Source organism: Lygodium microphyllum, chromosome 23 (assembly GCF_053477565.2).
Source record: "Lygodium microphyllum isolate KBCC chromosome 23, Lygodium_microphyllum_v1.1.10, whole genome shotgun sequence".
Taxonomy (NCBI): domain Eukaryota; kingdom Viridiplantae; phylum Streptophyta; class Polypodiopsida; order Schizaeales; family Lygodiaceae; genus Lygodium; species Lygodium microphyllum.
In genome coordinates, this window is record NC_141157.1 from 6,873,148 (window position 1) to 6,893,273 (window position 20,126).

General features: G+C 38.9%; 1 protein-coding gene across 1 annotated transcript in view; it reads right to left on the reverse strand.

The window, feature by feature from the left end:
• Positions 1-2,982: 2,982 nt before the first annotated feature.
• LOC148015839 (putative oxidoreductase C663.09c) overlaps positions 2,983-20,126 on the reverse strand; it is a 60,111-nt gene continuing 42,967 nt past the window's right edge. Inside the window, exons 5-7 of the mRNA XM_087664825.1 lie at positions 4,194-4,276; positions 3,814-3,967; positions 2,983-3,660 (exon numbers count right to left, since the gene is read on the reverse strand). Of these exons, the coding sequence (XP_087520951.1) occupies positions 3,425-3,660; positions 3,814-3,967; positions 4,194-4,276 (473 nt within the window). The 3' untranslated portion in view covers positions 2,983-3,424. The remainder of the gene's footprint in view (positions 3,661-3,813; positions 3,968-4,193; positions 4,277-20,126) is intronic.

Here is a 20,126-nt window from a genome sequence, read left to right on the forward strand (position 1 = left end):
AAAAGATATAGGGTATGAATATACAAAGGGTGTCACCTCAGCTTTGGCTATTGACCTTTATCCCAACAACTCACACTTAAAGGACAATGTGTCTTTAAGGGAGAATAAAGAGTGAAGATACTATCTAATGCCCATTAGTACTTTGTAGTGTGCAAAGTGTGCAAAAGATCAACTCTTTGTAACAACATTTGACAGATGGGCATTTTTGCGAATTTTGACGAGCTCCATCCACTTGTCCTTGAGCACCCCCCATGTTGAAGTAATACTTCACCTCAATATGCCTTGTCTTGAATGAAATACATGATTTCATACCAAATGGATAGTACTCTAATTGTCAGTATGCAAAAACGGCCTACCTTACAATGCCCAAATTTCCCACTAGATTCTTGCATGCCTTAGTAGTAGCAACATATTTGGCCTCAGTGGTAGATAAAGTTGTATATATTTGCAATTGAGAGACCCATAGAACACCTCCTATAAATGTAAAAACAAATCGTGTCGTAGACTTTCTAAAGTCCTCATTCCCTAAAAAATCAACATTTACATAACCAAGGACATATGCATCATTCCTTTAAAAGCAAAGAACATAGCTCTTATGCTATTCAAGTATCTTGTGATACTCTTCACTGCATCACATGCTTCTTGCCAAGGTTTGTCATAAACTTACTAAAATCAAGCTACCAACAACAGATGCATAAGGTATAGTTTCCGTTTCAACATTCTGCTCATTTGACTTGGGGTCACCCTCTTGGATAAGTTTCAAATGTGGAGGCAATAGAGTACTTATAGCCTTCCTATGCTTGACCGTCATAATCCTCATACCAAGAATATGGCTTGTATTCCCCAAATCCCTCACATTGAAGGTTTCATCCAACCTTTTTCTTCAATGCATCCACATCCAAAAAAGACTTCCCAACAAAAGTATATCATCTACATAAAGAATCAAGATTATACAACTACAATCTATGAACTTCATGTAGAGATAATAATGTTTGTCTATGTGTGTCCCTAAACCCTCATTTATTGTACCACTCCTTTGGATCTTACTTCAGTCCACATAAACTTTTGTGAAGCATACATATTGATTGTTCCTTGCTCTGCATAACAAACCCCTCTAGCTATTATGGAGCATTGTTATACTTGCCTATCCATCCACATCCCTACTTATTCACAGAATGAAGTACATCTGAATTGTCAACGTGGAGGGACCTAAGGGACCCGAGATACAAATCCATACCTTTAAGTCAATAGTTGTGGGCGTGGGGCACTTTTCTATAATGCTACCCAATAACAACGTCCTTTACATCATAGTCTATGTGCTTTGTTTCTTTAGCATTTTTCACACTGTTAGTTTTATAGTGTTGTTATTTAGGCATACCAACAAGCCCTAAAGGGCTAGGTGATTTCATAACATCCCTCTTTTGACGCTTGACACGTGCAAACCAACACTAGTATTGCATGTAGATATCATCATGCAAGTTCCCATACAAGATAATCATATTTATATCCATATGGACAAGTTCAATATCCTCCTTGGCAACCAATACAAGAATTATATGGAGTGGTCATCTTAACTACTAGTGAGAAGATCTCATCAAAGTTTATCCCTTTTTCCTACTAAAGCCATTGGCTACCACCCTTTATACTCGAGCAATGCATCGGATTGTGACAATTTTGACTAATAAGCCCATTGTCTTTAGGCAAAAAAACTAACTTTATTGTGGCATTCTTTATCAATGAATCCATCTCCATTTGCGTAGCCTTTTACCATTTATGACTGTCATCCTTGGACATAGCATCCTTATAACATGAAGAATCTTTGCAATCTATTGACATCGTGACATAATCTAGAGATGGAAAAGTGTCTCTATGGAAATCTAGAGACTCTCATAGATCGTCTCAATACTTAGGTTGACCTGAGTATTTTGTTGTCCTAATTGTCTTTCTTGCTAAATGTAAGGCTACCCCAATTTACTGCAATATATCTACCTCAATATTTTATGGCCTTCCTAGCCCTGCATCGTGTTGAATAAGTAATATGTGCTGCCCACATGATACTTGTTCATTCTTCTAGAAAATCAACCTACATCTCCATGGTCTTTGAGTCATTTATGAATATTTTTCTCATTAAAGATAAGATCATGACTAAATATTATCTTTTTGGCCTCTCAATATTCCATCTTTCATGAATCTCCATATCCAAAAAAGAATTGCATCTCTATGACCTAGGATCAAGCTTGTCCCTCGCCTTCGAAATATGCACATATACCTCATAGTCAAACACACATAAATGCTCATAATAGGTCTTTCTAGACCACCTCTTTAGGAATGTTATCATTCAGATGCTTGCTACATGATCTATTAATGAAATGAATTGCTTTGAATCCTTTCTTATATGACTATTCATCTTTTCTACAATCCCACTTTGAGTAAGGTTTTCAGTAGTGAACCCCCTTTTAATGCGCTAATCAAATCTCAAGGGTCAATTCCCATGTTGTGCAACTTCTGTCGAGCCCAAATCCAACCCTTATTGAATCACTAACGTTTTTTTGTAAAGAGAACGATTTTTTATTAAATTTTCTTTAGAAAAGAAATGGAGTATTGAAGAATGTGACATAAGACTAGTAATTATAATCTTGATGTTTCTTGATTCTCTCATATGCAGAGCCAACGTTAAGTTAGTAAAAGGCCTATACCAAGCCCTTGAAAGAGCTCTAGAGACATGGTAATTGCAAGAATTATGGATGTGCACCAATGAAGGTAAAAGTGGCTGAGATGAAAATCACATCATAAATTTCTTAGAGAAAAACATACAATAAGATATAATAATGGCATAATAATAGTGAAAGTTACTAGTTTCTAACTTCTCACATTTGTAACTTGCACACAGCCTCTTCTTCCAATCAACAATGGTAAATGACCCATTAGATTGGTGGAGAAAAGCGTCCATACAGATATTAGCCCACAGCATAAGCCATGAAATAATAGAAGAAGAAAATTGGATTTCATTAGTTTGTTATCTTTAATATGTAAAATTACATGTGCCATGCAATTGAAGAATTGTTATCTGTAATACTAGATCACATGACTGTAGAAGAGCTTTCATCTCACTATAGCTCCAAAAGATGGCAACTCAAGCGGCTAAAGGCAAAAGGAAGCTACCAAAGTAATGTCATTATTCTTTATAAATGCCTCTCCTATGAATTTCCATCAATTGATCTTGGGGTAGTGCTTCTATCAGGTTAGATACATAGAGAAGGCAAATCTAGTAAAGAGGCTTTTCTCAACGTTTTAATGCCCTTTCCACTCAACAGATCTCGACACAATGGTATATGATGATGACAAACTATGTCCAAAGCAAAATTCTGATTACTGAAGGCCTTTAACTGTAGCACCTCAACTTACAGCACAACACAATTACAGATTACCAAGGCACCTCCTGCCTATCCCATACACTGAACTTCCCATTGTCTTCCTGTCTAACTTTGTTGATGATGCTCAGCAATCTTTCCACAGCATATTCTACAGCAAATAGCTTATTGCTAGGTACATTAGCTGCAAAAGGTGCAGAGAGCTGTGTTCGAACTGTTCCTGGGTGAAGCAGGACAAAATAGATGGGATCTTCCCGTCTTCTGGCCTCATTGACCAGATTCTTGGTCACTGCACAAAACAACAGTTATTTTTGAATATGAATTCCTATTTCACATCTCTCCCAGAAGAACTTACAGCTTTTCAGTACTAGCAAGTCTAGCTAACTTTCTGGCAAAGAACATCAAATCAATAATAATATTAAGTGTCAGCTTGAAGACATGCCCATATTGACAACTGACTTCGATGCCCGATAACTGTACCAGCCCCCATATGTGTTATGCTCCATGGATGCACACTTGTGGTTGATGGTTGCAATTACTGCTCCAGCTCTGCCTGTGCCAGTGCCTTTGCCTTTCTTTAGTAGCTCCCAGAAATGCTATTTTTTTGCAGGAGTTGATCAACACAAAATGCAGGGTTTAACTCAAATACTCATATAATTCCATGATAGAACAAAATACAGACTCCTCTTGATGTTTTCCACATTAAGAGAGTCATACGTGCTGCTCATATATAGCAGACTTGCAAGACCGAATACACACTGGAAGAACTGAAATATGAGTGTACAGGAAAGTAGGACGGCTCCAATTCTAGAATATGCGTACCTTGGCAACAATGAGTGGACCAAGACTATTAACCTCAAACACACGAACAAGGTTTTCGGGGTCTAGCATTGAAAGGGTTGATTCTGCAAAAAGAATGAACACCTGTAGATTTAAGACTGTCCTTGATTACCAGATTCAGATACTACTAAGAAATCATAAACCTTCAATACTGGAGTAATGAAAAACAGTTGCATATCTAAGGAAAGAACAAGCATAACTCGAAACCTCTTCCAACCGCTTACCACCCTACTCCCTAAAAATCACCCAGCTCTTGTTACATATTTTGGTAGTGATGAGTGTGAACACACTTAGGACCACCAGGAGTAGTGATGAGTGTGAACACACTTAGGCCCACCAGGACACCTTTTTTCCCTCTTGAGCAGGTTTTTTTCCCCCGTCCTTGTATATATCCCTCTTCACTTTAGAGCATACTTAGTCTTGTAAATCTTCTCTATTGATACTTATCAATACACTGAGTTGTAGTCTATCAAGCTTCTTCTTTTCCAAACTGTGGACTTTGCACTTACAACCCTCGATCCAACAATTGGTATAAGAGCGAACTTTGACCTCTTGGGCAGAGTTGTCAACACCCTCCACTAGATTTTCTCAGATTGGGACGAGGTTTGACGAGCATTCGCAAGTTGGAAAATACTGTGGACAAGCCTATAAGGGCTTGGCAGTTAGATTTTGTATTTGGGTTTGTTTCAGCCTCCAATTGCACTAATGCCAATACTATACATGCTATTTCATCCTTTTGTGTAGGATTTCGACAATACCAACCCAAATACCATCATGTCAATGCTATAAGGTACTTCATGTATTTCGACAATGCTATTTCATCCTTCATGTCAAAGCTGCCATAATGACTTTGCTTCAGTGAGTCCAAGGCATAAGTATCCCTGCCAGCAATCAGCATGTCATCAACATACAGAACCAAGATAATCAGGCTGCCATCTGCTGCCTTCTTGGTGTACAAGCAGTGATCCACTTGACTTCTATGAAAACCTTGAGACTGCATAAATGTATGAGACTTATGATACCATTCTCTTGGTGCTTGTTTCAGCCCATACAAACTCCTTTTAAGTTAACATACCATCTTCTCATTCCCTTTTTCCACAAACCCTTTAGGCTACTGCATATATATGTCTTCATGCAGATCACCATGTAAGAACGCAATCTTTACATCCATCTGTATAAGCTCCATATCTTCAGCTGTAACCAGGCCCAAAATGGTTCTCAATGTAGTCATCTTGACTACAAGAGAGAAGATCTCATCAAAGTCAATTCCATGGTATCAGAGCCTCCTCTAATCCTTTCAGCTTCCTCTATTCTCAGCTTCACTAAGTGCACATGAGCATTCATCATCTTCATCTTTTCCTTCTTACCTCCATAGCCAAACCTTGACCCCCTGACCTTGGAGGACTTGGAGAGAACAAAGGAGGAGGTTTTAGCTCAAGGGTTCTTCTAAGAAACTCTTCCTCAGCTCAAGGTGACGTGGCATGGCACATCAAAGGGCAACATAAGGCATGGTGGAGGGTAGCATTGCACAAATCGCAAAAACGGCGCAGATCTGCAGGTGATATCTCCCAGAGCTCAGCACGACTTGTAGACAAAGCAATGCTCCCAGCCACCATAGGGCTTTCATAGTAGAGGGTTTGAAGAAATTCTCCTTCTATTGTCTACTATGAGGCAAACCTTAACTGCCTGTTTCCTGGCAACCATAGCCAAACCTCAAGCTTTCTTCACATTTCAATTTTTTCACACTATTGCTATCACTAACAGTGATTCTAATCACTAATTGATCTTCTCCAAAGTTAGTTGAAGATTTGAAAGCTCTATTTCAAAACCCTTGGTGGACCTCCTTAGTTCATCAAACAACCCACATTGCACATCTTAAGTGGCATAAACTTTGAGATGAGTGCTTGTAAGCACTAATGTTGCATTTTACAATCATGTTGCTAGCTAGATATTTACTCAATCTGGTGTTTTTGTCAGAAAATTAAATTCATCAAGTACCTTATGTCATTAACCTCTTCTTGCTTGGTTGTAAGACTATGTGTACATCGATAAACACATAGACCATATCCCAATATTAGTTTGCTAATGGTAAATCAGAGATATGAGTGTTATTGTACTCTCCTCTGATTCATCCCATAGCATAGAGCTGATTGATAAGTTGTGCTCCACCAAAAACTCCTCTAATAGGCCACATTATCAAGAAGAGCTTGAAGTCCAATCAAAGCTCACCTCATTGAAACCTAAAAAAACAGTAAAGCTTAAATCAAGGGTTTTTCGAAGAACAGGACCTCCTAAATCCTATCTTGAGATACTGCGTATCAACCATTTCCAACCATTTTAAACCGTTTTCAACTCTACAATTTTAAAGTTGGTTATCATTTGTAGGGCTATCGGTTCTGCTATTTAGTTTATGGTTGGCCACCTGTAAAGGACTAGACTGTAATATTCCGCGTGAACTATCTCCATTAAAAAAAAATTCATTATCAATTTTCGTTTTTATGGAGACAGTTCACGCAGAATCAAATTTCGTTTTTATGGAGACAGTTCACGCGGAATATTACATAGACACTGCCTCAAAGCAATAGGTAAGACCTTCCTATAATGGCCATGGCCTATGCAGATGTAAGGCCTCAAATTCGCAAGTTCAATGAAAAAGATTTCCATCCCTGGCAAGTCTTGGTAGAATATAAAATGATGGAACGAGGCTACTGGCCTTGCATAAAAGGAACCAAAGTCATTGACTCATCCAATCCCCTTGATGTAGAAGATGATGAAAGGGCTCGGACCATCATCAAGCTTCATTTAGATGAATCTTTAATTCATCATATTGACCAACTCTCCACTGCTAAGGAGAAGTGGGATGAACTTGAAAGGCTCTACGGCGCTACAAGAAAGAACTCCAAGATTTTTCCGAAGATTGAGTTTTTTAGCTTGGAGTACAAACAGGGAGAAGATCTAAGCAAGTTTATTTCACATATGAAGGGGCTTATGGCATAGCTGGTTTCCATTCAAGCACCCATTCATAATGAAGATGCCATTGCCATCCTTTTGAAGTCTGTAAAGAAGGCTTTTCCAACCCTTGTGACTACCCTAACTAATATCCCAAACCCAACCTTGGCAAGTACCATCCAGTCTTTGCCTGGATGAAGAGAAGAGAAACCATACTGAAGGGACTTCAGCATTTACTTTCCGTGAGCAAGTTTTAGTCCATACCGCTTCTACTAAGTGCTCCTTCTGTCACAAAAAATGGAATATTGTAAGCAATTGCTAGAAAAAATATCCTGACAAAATGACCGGGCATATCACCAATAAGTGTCCCAATGTTCTAGAAATACCTAAGGAATTGAAAGCCAACTTTGCCTCCCAATCCACAGATGACCGACTCTTTTGAGTCTTGTAGCATCCTCTACCTATGAATATCCTTGTAGCCTAATTTATAAAGGTATCCCATTTAATTGAGAGGGGGAACTTTAACATGTCTTGTGATGCAATGCTACCCTGGCATTGAGGGGGGATATTAGAATATAGGCATGGAAATCCACCCTAAGCAAGGGTCTATGAGGGTAGATGTATGTGAATGGCCTTAAGGAGCAGGGAAAACCCTAACTCTAGCTTAGCAGAGACTATATAAACAGCCTACGGGTCACTATCAAGGATGAAGAGAGAGTGTACCCAAGTTCTACTCTAAGCAACTTAGTAAGCAAGATTTTGTTCTTGTACTTTGAGCTCTCTTCTCCTAAATGTGCATATTCTTCTTGCTGCAAACTCTGCTTTTTCACATTTCCAGCATTCTGTTTTGCATTTACAAGTTCATTTAGAGCAAGTATTTGGTGCTGTACAGAGGGCACATTTTGCTATCCAAAAGATATTTCTTCCCGAAATACAACCCTATGAACCTCCTTAATCTTTTCAGGTTGTTTATGCATGCGATCTTCCCGAAAGATAACATCATTGCTGAGTACTACTTTCCTTTTCTCGGGATCCCATAATCTATACTTCATTTCACCCTCGTCACCATATCCTAGGAAAATACATTTACAAGACTTTGACTCAAGTTTGTTGCATTTTTCTTTACGAATGAGCACAAAAGCCTCACAGTCAAACACTTTCAAGTGAGCATATAAAGGTGGCTTGCCTGACCCCGCTTCTTGGGGAACTTCTCCTCCCCTCCCCCCCCCCCCAAAGACCTATTTGGTAGCCAATTTAATTAAGTGTACGGCTGTCATAATAGCCTCTGTCCAAAAACCATGGGGTAATGTAGCATGAGACAGCATTGTACGGACCTTATCCTGTATGGTTCGATTCATACGCTCTGCAACTCCATTTTGGGGTGGATTATGAGGGGCACTGCGCTGCGTCTTGATCCCTTTGCTGTCACAAAATGCTTGAAAGGCCTTGGACACATATTCCCCACCATTGTCAAAGCGAAGACACTTAAGTGTCTTATCAGTCTGATTTTCAACCAATGCCAAGAATTTTTTAAACTTGCCAAGCACTTCGTCCTTGCTACGAATGGGATAAATCCATATCTTTAGTGTAGCATCATCGACAAAGGTGACAAAATATTTCTTTCCCTCTAAAGATAATCCTAGCATCTAACATACATCGGAATGTACTAACTCTAGAGGAGAAGATTTTAGCGAAATAGACTTTTTATGAGACGTTTGTGCATGTTTGCTATAAATACAATAATCACAATGCTCAAAATCAGCATAACGAAAACTAGGCAAGTAAACCAAACGAGAGAGCACTTTCATTCCAGTTCGACTCAAGTGTCCCAACTAACCATGCCACAAAGAAACACTTGGCTACAAATCTTTACATTAGAACAAAGATCATTTAAGAATTTTTACATTGCAACAAACACAATTCAAGAAATCTAACATTACAAAAAACACAATTCAAGAAATTTTAATGACTGTTATGTAGAAAATTGATCCATAAACTTTGTGTTAAAACTAGATGAAAACCTTGTAAATAATTAGAAATAGCTAGAACTAGTGAGGTCAGAGGAGAATTATAAATAGCTAAGAGAATGCTATTGTAGATACTTTTGGATTATTTTCATCAATCAAACTTTGGTTTTCTTGTTTATTTTTCTTACCTTAGCATGGTTAAGGGTAAATATCATGAAATCGGGGATAATTATTATCTGCAAGTGATTCAAAATCTAAGATATAAAATTAACTATACCCTAAACCAACACAGGTAAATAAATAGAGATTATTGCTTCTTCGGTCACGACAACAACATGATCACTCACACCAAATACATGGAGAGGATACAAGGTATCACTTTTACAACCTCTGGCAATCACTCTAGATCCCTTACAGATCTTCCATTTCCCATCACCAAAGGTGGTGTGAAATCCATCGTCATCTAGCTACCCTGTGCTAATCAAGCTCTTCTTGAGCTAAGGTACATGCCATACATGCTGAAGTGTGAAGACATAACCATGCTGAAATTGCAACTACACACTACCAATACTGCAATGTCACATGCATAGTTGTCCCCGAGATAAACAACACCATGTCGACCCCTTGTATAGACAAAGAACCACTCAAGATGAGGGGTGACATGAAAGAAAGCACCTAAATCAAGAATCCAAGTATGCATGTCATCATTTGTATTTGCAAGTAAAGCATGCGCACCAAAGTGTGAAGAGACCAAGAGTACGTCATTCCCATTGACACTGTCATGAGTGACTACATTCACCTCTTCAATTTTGACACTGCTCTTCTTAGGCTGACTCTCTTTCTTCTCTTCTTTGCTATCATCTGTCTTCTTGCCCTTTCCCTTCTCTTTCTTCCATTTATAGCAGTCACATTTAAAGTGGTCCTTCTTGCCACAATGATGGCATTCAATATCTTTGCCACGTGATTTACTGCGTCCCTTGCTATCAGATTTGCCTTTCTGCTGTGATCACCCCTAGTATGCAAAGCACTGGAAGACTTACTGGATGCATTGTTCTGCCGATTCATTTCTTCCATAAGTAGAGCACTCTCTACATCAGCATACAAAAGAATCGCATTAGAATTGCTCATAGCAGTCCTGAATGTATCCCAACTCTCTGGAAGAGTTAAAAGCAAGAACGTAGCCTTAAATTCTTCATCAATCAAGAACTTCAAAGCAACCAACTGGCTGAAAATGGAGTTAAACTCACTTAAGTGAGTAGATATTGTTGTACCCTCTTTCATACGCAAATCTATAAGCTTTTTTAGACAATACACTTTGCTTGCAGCACTCTTCTGTGCATACAGTTCTTCCAGTCGAGTCCAAATAGCATATGTAGAATCCAAACCTTCAATGTTAAACAGCAAGGCATCAGAAATCGATGGCTCAATGGTTAAGCGTATAAGCTCATTTAACTCATCCCAATCTTCCTGTTCCATATCTGCGGGCTTTGCCCCTTTGGTCTTAATCGGCTTTGCCTGCTTCTCCTGCAACAGGATATTGTAGCATTGATTTTGCCAGACTACAAAGTTATGTACTCCTTCAAGCTTCTTAATGTGCATGAGATTACTGTTGTCACTGCTGCCAGCCATGATTTTCAGCCCAAATGTGACCAAAAAATTCAGCAAACGTAGGCCCAAATTGTCACACAAGTGACCAAGGTACAAACAAGTACCAACCAACAATAAATAACCACGTAGAAACAGAAATTTCAGATATGTAAGTAAATTTTCAGAAGCACCAAACTATGTGCTACAGCATTCCACAACTGATTACAGCCGTTCCAAGGGCAAATACATCACATTACATGAGAAGTCCCAAATTTTAGCTGCAATTTCTATTGTACATGTACCCATGGGCATAAAATTTGACACACACGGTCAAAAGCCCCAAAAAATTTTGTGCTCAAAGCATCAACCATACATCTGCACTATCTCTGACATGCATAGAACAGGCCAATTTTACCAAAATAGAGCAATTTCAGCAAAAACCCCAAATTTTTCAAAGTGCTAGATGTCCAAAATGCATGGAATACATGTTCTTGAAAGCATAAAACGGGCAAATTTAGCAAAATTTCACAAGTTTTTGCAAAAGCCCCAAATTTCTCGGGTCCAAATGTGCATCAATGTCAGCCAATCTGACTCAACTGAACAAGATTTGACCAATACAGTAAAAGCCCCAAATTTTATGGGTCCAATGTTGAGAAATTTCACTCAGATGAGCAAAATTTCAATAATTTTGGCGAAATCCCCAATTCAAATAAGCACAATGTCTGCAATTTCTGACACAAATGCCTCAATTTTGCATAAACAACACTCAATCTGGAAAAGCCCAAAATTTCTAGGTCAAGATTGCACAAATCTAACCTTTTGTACTTGCACATGTGAAACCTTGATAGTGAAAGAGGAATTTCAAACAATTTTGAAGAGAAAAAAAAGGTTGGATGATGGGTCCATTGACCCGTCGGGACTAACACCGCCTGTTTGCGCCACGCGGGTCCCATCAATCAACGCGTCATTACAGTCCTATCGCCCACCACACAGTCCTATCGTGCAGAACTGGCGCCCATCAGTTGCGTGATGCATGCTAGCCAACGCCCCGATGGTCATTGCCACGCTGCTCGTTAGCGCAGCCGTGAAGTCGTGTCGTGTCGGCCACTGGTCCTGTGACTGACCTGACCTGTCCAGCTCGTCGTCGCCTACTCACCAAGCCGTTGCCTGCTCACCCAACCCTTCAACTGCTCGTCAAGGCAGTCGCATGTTCGCCTAACCTATCAACTACTCGTTAGCCCGTCGAGTCCACTTGGGACTCCTGCAACACTTGCCGTGTGCTTCGCCTAGAGAAGCATGCACTCCTTGCCGCTCTGATACCAGTTTGTAGAGCTCTAAGGGCGTGAGGATTGAGACGCGACGATTGCTAGCAGCAGAAAGTCAGAGAGTGAGAGAGAGTAGAGTAGTGGGGAGAGTGAACACGATTTGTGGGTACAATGACGAGTGTGTACCTCTTTAGGTTTTTAGATAGATATATATATATGAAAGTACAAGTGCTAAGGATGTGTTCACACTCGAGCACATTTAAAAGGCATGAGGGCCTTTATTCCCGACATTTTGCATCAAGTACAGTCAATGGTTATGGTTAGCAATAATGATGTTTTTTGTATCTTGGCTATTAAGGACAAGTTGGATGGAACTAACTCTTCATTGTGGGCTATATGATACATCATGTTACTGTATTGGTTGCAAAGGGGCTTTGGAACATTGTATATGGAATTAAAAGATGTCCATGTGGTGTTTCAAAAGCTACAAGTGCAACAAAAACAACACAAACATGTATTGTTAAAGATGCTACAAGTTCTAGTTCTGCTCTAATTAATGCTAAAGCACTACCACCACTACTCTTGAATAGATTAGATGGGATGGCGGAGGTGTAAAGGCTCATGCTTTGATTGCATTATCTACTAAGCATATCATGATCCCACATATTCACTTGTGTGAGACAACTCTTGTTCAACCCATCACTCCCACAGAAGCTTTGTTACCATATTTCAGTAGTGCTGTATATACATACACTTCAGATCAAGGCACCTTTTTTCCTCTTTGGGAGGTTTTTTAACCCCACCCTTGTATATATGTCTAGGCATACTTAGTCTTGTAAATCATCTCTATTGATATTTCTCAATACCCTTTGCCCCAAAGAAACATAAGTAGGTTAAGGCATAGTATGATAATTCGATCTCCAAACTATATTGTTTGCTAAACTACATTGAGCACTGCATACAAAAAAGAGCTGCAAAAACAAAGCACATTCAAAGATACACAACCAGGGTTTTTCAAGAATTCAGCATTCTTCATCAAAATTAAGGCCGCGTTCCTTTTCAAGTGCAACATTTGGCATCTTTTGGCAACATTTGGGTGGAAATATCATATAGATTATTCGAATCTCTCTTCAATTTTTTGGTAAATTTTGAGCTTTTTGCCATTCGAGCTCAATTTCACCCAAAATTCTTCAAAAAATTTAGGGCTTTTTTGAATTTCGACAAATTTGATCAAAATTGAGGCTTAATTCAGCTTTAGGCACGAGATTCAGTATCAATTGGGTAAAAATTTTATCAAATTTCTCTTCAATTTTCAAGAAAAATTTTGGGGCTTTTGCCCAATTTCACCTCTGAGGTAGTTGAAACTTAGGGCCTTTGCCTCAAAGCACTTTCTTTGGTCTCGATGTGCACATATTGCATCATATTTGGCTTGCTGGTCCTACTTTTTCCGGACATTGAAGAAAAATTCTACTATTTGGGCGAATATTCTGAAATTTTACTATTGCTTGCATTATCGAAGCATTCTCAGCCATTAATCCCTGATTTCAGCATATTGTTGATTGCCACCTTGTTCCAATAATATTTTACATCACAAATTATTATTTTCAGCACATTTTTCTCTCTCCTCAACAAGAAAACAGCAAGAGAAAAATACTATTTTCATGTTATTTAACTGCATTGAAGCGGCCGGCATTCTCTTCTATCAATGGTTCACAATTATTCAAAGGCTATTTTCTCTCTTCCTTGGAAATTATTATTTTATTGCTGATTTGCACTCATGGCCAACAATAACAATGATTTATTGGGCATGATTGGCACTAACAAGCTTGACGGCACATATTACCACCTGTCAGCACATATGATGTAACATGTCCTTGTTACAAACTATTTTCGGAATATAGTGAATGGCACCAAGAAAAGGCTAGCTTCTCCAACACTAGCACCACCTCTCACCTCCATATCAAGAGGTGGCTCTGATGATGCTGAGTCATCTTTCTCTTCCATACCGACCCCCACTCAAGAGAAAATCCAATGGGATGGTTCAAATACCCAAGTGCATGCCTTAATCACCCTATCAGTGAAGCAAGGTATCATTCCATGCATCCGATCATGCAAGAAAGCCAAGAATGCATGGGATCATCTTACTTCATTATATCAAGTGTGCAATGAAGCACGACTTGCTCACTTCTATAAGCAATTGGAAGATGTTCGCATGGAAGAAGATAACACGGATGCCTATCTCACAAACATCAAAGATCTTTGAGAACAACTATTAAATCTTGATGAAGTAGTTCTAGATAATCAGCTTGTTTTCTATCACTTTGAATGGTCTACATAAATCCTATCAAGGTTCTGCTACTACTTTGTGATTGGTAACTATGGGTAGCCAAGTTACCTATACCTTTGACCAAATTGTGTTTCTTTTGTTAGAGGAAAAACAAAGTTGTCTTAACTACAACGCTACTTGGGCAACCAAATAGCCTTTTCCACCAATCATCGTAGAAAGGGTAAACCTAATGTTGTTGGTTAAAAATCAACAAACTTTCATGCTAGTCATCCTCCTAGTCCCACATCTTCTATATCAAAGATCTTCTTCCATGCTAGCCCATCCTCTTCTGATTCTTTGAAAGATACATCCAACATAACCAAGAGGTGCAATTAGTGCTGAAAGACAAGGCAAAACATCAGTAAATGTCAAAAGTGTATTGCATCAAAGAAGAAGAAAGAGTTTGGTCTTGCTATCACACCTGAGATCATGAACTATACTTCATCTAATGATCATACCTTTTTCATTCAATGTCAATATAATCCTTCTACTCATGATATTTGTTTTTCTATTATTGATGCGGCTTCTACTTGGTATTTTGATAATGGTGCTTCTAAGCACATCATCTCTTGCCAAGCATTACTTTTATCCCTCTCTCATGTACTGTTATATTTATAAGGTAAATTAAGGGAAACATGCAGGAGGCATGACCATCCGGGGTTTTGGGCGCCCGAACGGGTTTTAGGGGAGCCTAGCATTTAAGAGAGTCCAAGAATAGTAGGACTCACCAAGGTTTGACGGCTGGCAATCGGATCACGATGAGTCTGGCCAGCAATGAACTAGGCAAGGCTAGGAGGTGAAAGGAACTCGTGCTCATTTTTTGATCCGACTGCTTTCCTCTGGTCTTCATCATCTTCTTTTGAGTTGCCTGACGAGAGTCGCCTGACATTGGTATCAGAGCCGATGGGTCTCGTTTCGTTGACCCGTGAAGCTGTTCGTCGAGAAGACAGAGCCAACGGGTCTCGTTTCGTTGACCCGTGAAGCCGTTCGTCTCCGGCGCTCTGGTGACACGTCATACAAGTGACGTGACGTTTATTTTCGCCACACCACTCACGTCACTTATCATCTGGCGAAAAAATGCTATCTTTTATGTCTAACACCGTATCCTGAATCGTGTGCCGTATCCTGAATCGTGAATTCCGTGAGACTGACGCTATTTTCTAGTCCCTCTGTGGCCAGCCGACTGCACGCTATCTTTATTTGTCTGGTATTTCTCTCGCCAGCCCCATCTGCACTTGCATAACAAGTACAAGCTAAGCAGAGAACAAGTTCAAGAAAGGTGCATTGATGGCCTGCGTGATCATTAAGAAGGGGGCTAAATACTAGTCGTTTCTGCAAAGAAGCTCCATTTCCTACGTGACCGGCTTAGTTCGGAAGATAAGGATTGTTCCTCACTCTTCGGGCTTACTAATAAATCCAGCAACAACTGCCCTGTCATTAAAACCAGGGAAGTACTTTACTTTGTATGCAAATTTCTTATCTTTGCTTTCCAATTCCAGTGTATTAATGGCAGAAAAAGGGAAAGAGGGAGTGATGCAAGGTTCTAGTTCTGGGAACCACCCTATGGTAGATCCCTATGAACCAGAGATGCAAGAAGAACAGTGGGAAGAATTTTTTTGCTACACGAGAACAATTTGATGATCTTACTGCTCGTGTACAGACTCAGGGGATTCAAATGGAATTTTTAACTCAAACACTCACTGAAATAAAATCCCAATTAACTTTATTGTTAGAAAGAGATAAAAATAAGATAGAAACCTTGGATGTCCCATCTTCATCAAAAGATTTAGATGTGACTATGCGAGATCCTAAGGAACCCCACCACAAGTTGATGGATAATTCAGTTCTTAAAGATATGGAACCCCCTCAGTTTCACGGGAAGGAAAAAGATAGAAATAAAGATACAATCTTTAATTTCCTCCAAAAATGGGAAGATTTGCATAAACTTAAAAATACTCCACCACATCTCCAAGCACTAGAGGCTAGTTTAACTTTGGGGCCCAAAGCGTATAAATGGTGGCGAACTTTAAAGGAGGCAAATAAAATACTTGAAACTTCGGCTCAATTTGGATCCGTCTTTTTAAAAGAATTCCTTCCTGAAAATGAAATGGAAAGAAATTGGGAAGATTGGGATTATGTCAAACAAAAGAGATGACATGTAAGGAATTGGAAACCTCAAAATTTGTGGACAAATTTAAAAGGAAAATGCCATTTTTTAAGGATAAAAAACAACCTTTTGAAAAGAAACAATATGTGAGGCCAAAGTCAAGTCCTGATGACTTTGATAAGGCCAAAAAAGAAAAGTTGTGTTTCAACTGCCTATCCCCTAACCATGCTGCTTGGAATTGCCCTCAAAAGAAAAAGGGGAAAGACAAAGGAAAGGATAAGGACAAGGGCAAGGGAAAAGAAAAACAAATCCATGTAGTGCAACCCTTAGAATTAAAGGGGCATGAAAAGTATAAATCTTTAGAGGTCTTGCACATGGATGTACAACACAAGTGTTGTATGTCAACTTCTATGTGGCAGCCTACCTTTGGCCCACATGATTTAGTCAGAGTGCATGGATTGATAGCTGGAAAGAGGGTTAGAGTCATGATTGATGACTCTGCTACACATAATTTTATAAATTATGCACTTGTCAAAAAATTGCAACTTCCCCAACAAAAGAGTGGGCATCAATATGTTGTTCGTATGATGCAAGGTCAAGATAATAAAATATGGGATACAATGGTATCCAATTTGGAAATTGAGATTCAAGGATATAAAGATAAACTTGATTTCCAAATCATGAACATGGAAAGAGCTGATATTGCTCTAGGGAGGGAGTGGCTATGGAGATTGGAACCATCCTTAAAACATAGTTACCATCATAATACACTAGAATTTGAAAGGGATGGTAAGACTTTTGTCATTCAAGGTGAACATGAAGTATCTGATAATCCTTTGTTGTGTTCCACTGAGGTTCAGAAGCTGATAAAGAAGGAAGTTTGTGAGGTATATATGTTATGGTCTCTTCCTGTACAAAACACTTTTACTTTCTGTAATATAAAGCATCAATTTTCTTATGTTTGTGAGTTGAATATAAATAATGAATTAAGTAGTTTATTAGATGAATTTAAAGATGCGTTTCCTTCTGATTTACCTAGTGGCCTTCCACCAGATCGGGGTGATATAAATCACCCAATTGACACAAATAAGGATACACACCCTATTTCTAAACCACCATATAAGTTAAGTGAAACACAGCACCAAGAGGTTGAAAGACAAATTAAGGATTACCTTGATAAAGGATTTATACAACCCAGTAATTCACCTTGGGCTTCACCAATTTTATTAGTAAAGAAAAAAGATGGTTCTATGCGACTTTGTGTTGACTATAGAGCACTTAATAAAATAACCGTGAAGAATAAATTTCCTATGCCCAGAATGGAAGATCTTTTTGATCAATTGCAAGGGGCAAAATTCTTCACAAAGATAGATTTAAGATCAGGCTATCACCAAGTAAGAATTAAGGCACAAGATGTTTCCAAGACAGCATTTCGTACTAAATACGGGCATTATGATTTTTTGGTGATGCCTTTTGGCCTCACTAATGCACCAGCTACCTTTATGAAGCTGATGAATAGTGTTTTACGGCCCTACCTAGGACATTTTGTAGTAGTCTTCTTGGACGATATCTTGATCTTTAGTAAATCAAGAGAAGAACATTTGGAACACTTACAATTAGTATTCCAACTGTTAAGAACACATTCCCTTTATGTGAAGAAAACTAAATGTGAATTCTTTGTACAAGAGGTCAAATATTTAGGGCATATTATCTCGAAAAAGGGAATCAACATGGATCCAGAAAAAGTAAGGGCGATTATTGAATGGCCATCTCCAAGGAACCTAGAAGAGCTGCAGATCTTCCTAGGTTTATCTGGATTTTATCGTAGATTCATTCGAGATTATGCCAAAATAGTTGTTCCAATGACAGACCAACTTAGAGGGAAAGGAAAGAGTTTTAATTGGGGAACAGACCAAAATGAAAGTTTTCAAAAACTTAAGGTAGCTATTGCTACAGCTCCAGTACTTTTAATTGTGAATCCCAATAAACCATTTGTGGTTGAAGCTGATGTCAGTGATAAGGCGATAGGTGCGGTCTTATTACAAGAAGGTCGACCAGTTGCTTTTGAAAGCAAGAAATTAGACCGTGCAAAACAGAATTATTCTGTTTATGAGAGAGAGCTATATGCAATAGTACATGCAATGAAGAAATGGAGATACTATTTGTACGGTGCCAAACTTTTGATTTTATCGGATCATGAAAGCATTAAGTGGCTTAATGATCAACCGGATTTACACGGGCATAAAGCCAGATGGGCCGAACTCCTCCAAGAGTTTGACTATGAGATAAGATATAGAAAAGGAAAGTATAATATAGTAGCCGATGCACTCAACAGAATGCCCATCATTAATGAATTGAGTTTTACTCAGTTCACTTTCAACTTGCTTGAATCTTTAAAAGGGAAATGCCAGGTTGATTCGGCATATTCCAACATATGGGAAGCAATAAAAAATGGGGATCCAAATGAAAGTGCTTCTACTGAGGAAGGAATATCTAAGGATATTCAACAAGGAAATGGAGCATTAGGAGTTGCTCAAACCAGATTCAAGTGGAAGAATTTTGCCATTGATAATCGTTATTTACTCTACAAGGGTAGGGTATGTGTCCCGAAAGATACAGAAATAAGGCGCCGGATACTCTTTGAGTGTCATGATACCCCTAGCGCGGGACATCCAGGAGTTAATAAGACTTATAGTCTTATTAAAAGGCAGTTCTATTGGCCTAGAATGAATAAGGACGTCCTTGTCTATGTGGTCAAATGTAATAAATGCCAGGTTAATAAAGCTGAAATATTGAAAATGGGAGGACTTCTCCATCCACTAGAGATTCCTTCGGGAAAATGGGAGAGTATCTCCATGGATTTTACTGTTGCTTTACCCAGAACACAGAGGGGGCACAACTCTGTGTGGGTGATTGTGGACAGGTTAACCAAAATGGCTAGGTTCATTCCAACTTCAACTGATGTTAAAACACCAGAATTGGCTAGATTGTTCGTAGAGAACATATACCGATTGTATGACCTTCCAGCAAATATAGTTTCTGATTGGGATAGAAAATTCGATAGTCAATTTTGGCGTGCGGTATTTAGGAAGTTGGATACTAAACTTAGCATGACTACGGCAGACCACCCGCAAACTGATGGGCAAACTGAAAGGGTTAACCAAATCCTTGAAGATATACTTAGGGCATATGTAAGTAAAAGGCAAACTAATTGGGAAGAGTATCTACCGATAGCAGAGTTTGCATACAATAGTGCCAAGTACTCTTCCACTGGATATAGTCCATTTATGTTAATGTATCGGTTTCAGCCCAAAGATCCTTTTGCAGTAGGACTGCATAAGGAAAAGGTTCAAGAAGCTAAAGATTTTTTGGAGGATATGAATAGTATGTTAAAATTTGCTCAAGAAAATATTAAAAAGGCTCAAAATCGAGCTAGAGCATATGCAGATCCTCACCGAAGAGACATCTCCTTTGAAGAAGGAGAATTGGTCTATCTTAAGGTGCCTGAACAAACTAAAACTATGAAAAAGGAACAATGTCCAAAGCTTTCACCGAGGTATTGTGGTCCTTTCATAATACTTAAAAAGGTGGGAGAACAGGCTTACAAGCTCCAACTACCTATTGGTAGTAAAATACATCCAGTTTTTCATGTAAGTAAGCTAAGGAAGAAGCTGGGTGATTTGGATAATCTAATCTTAAATGATAACATTGAGG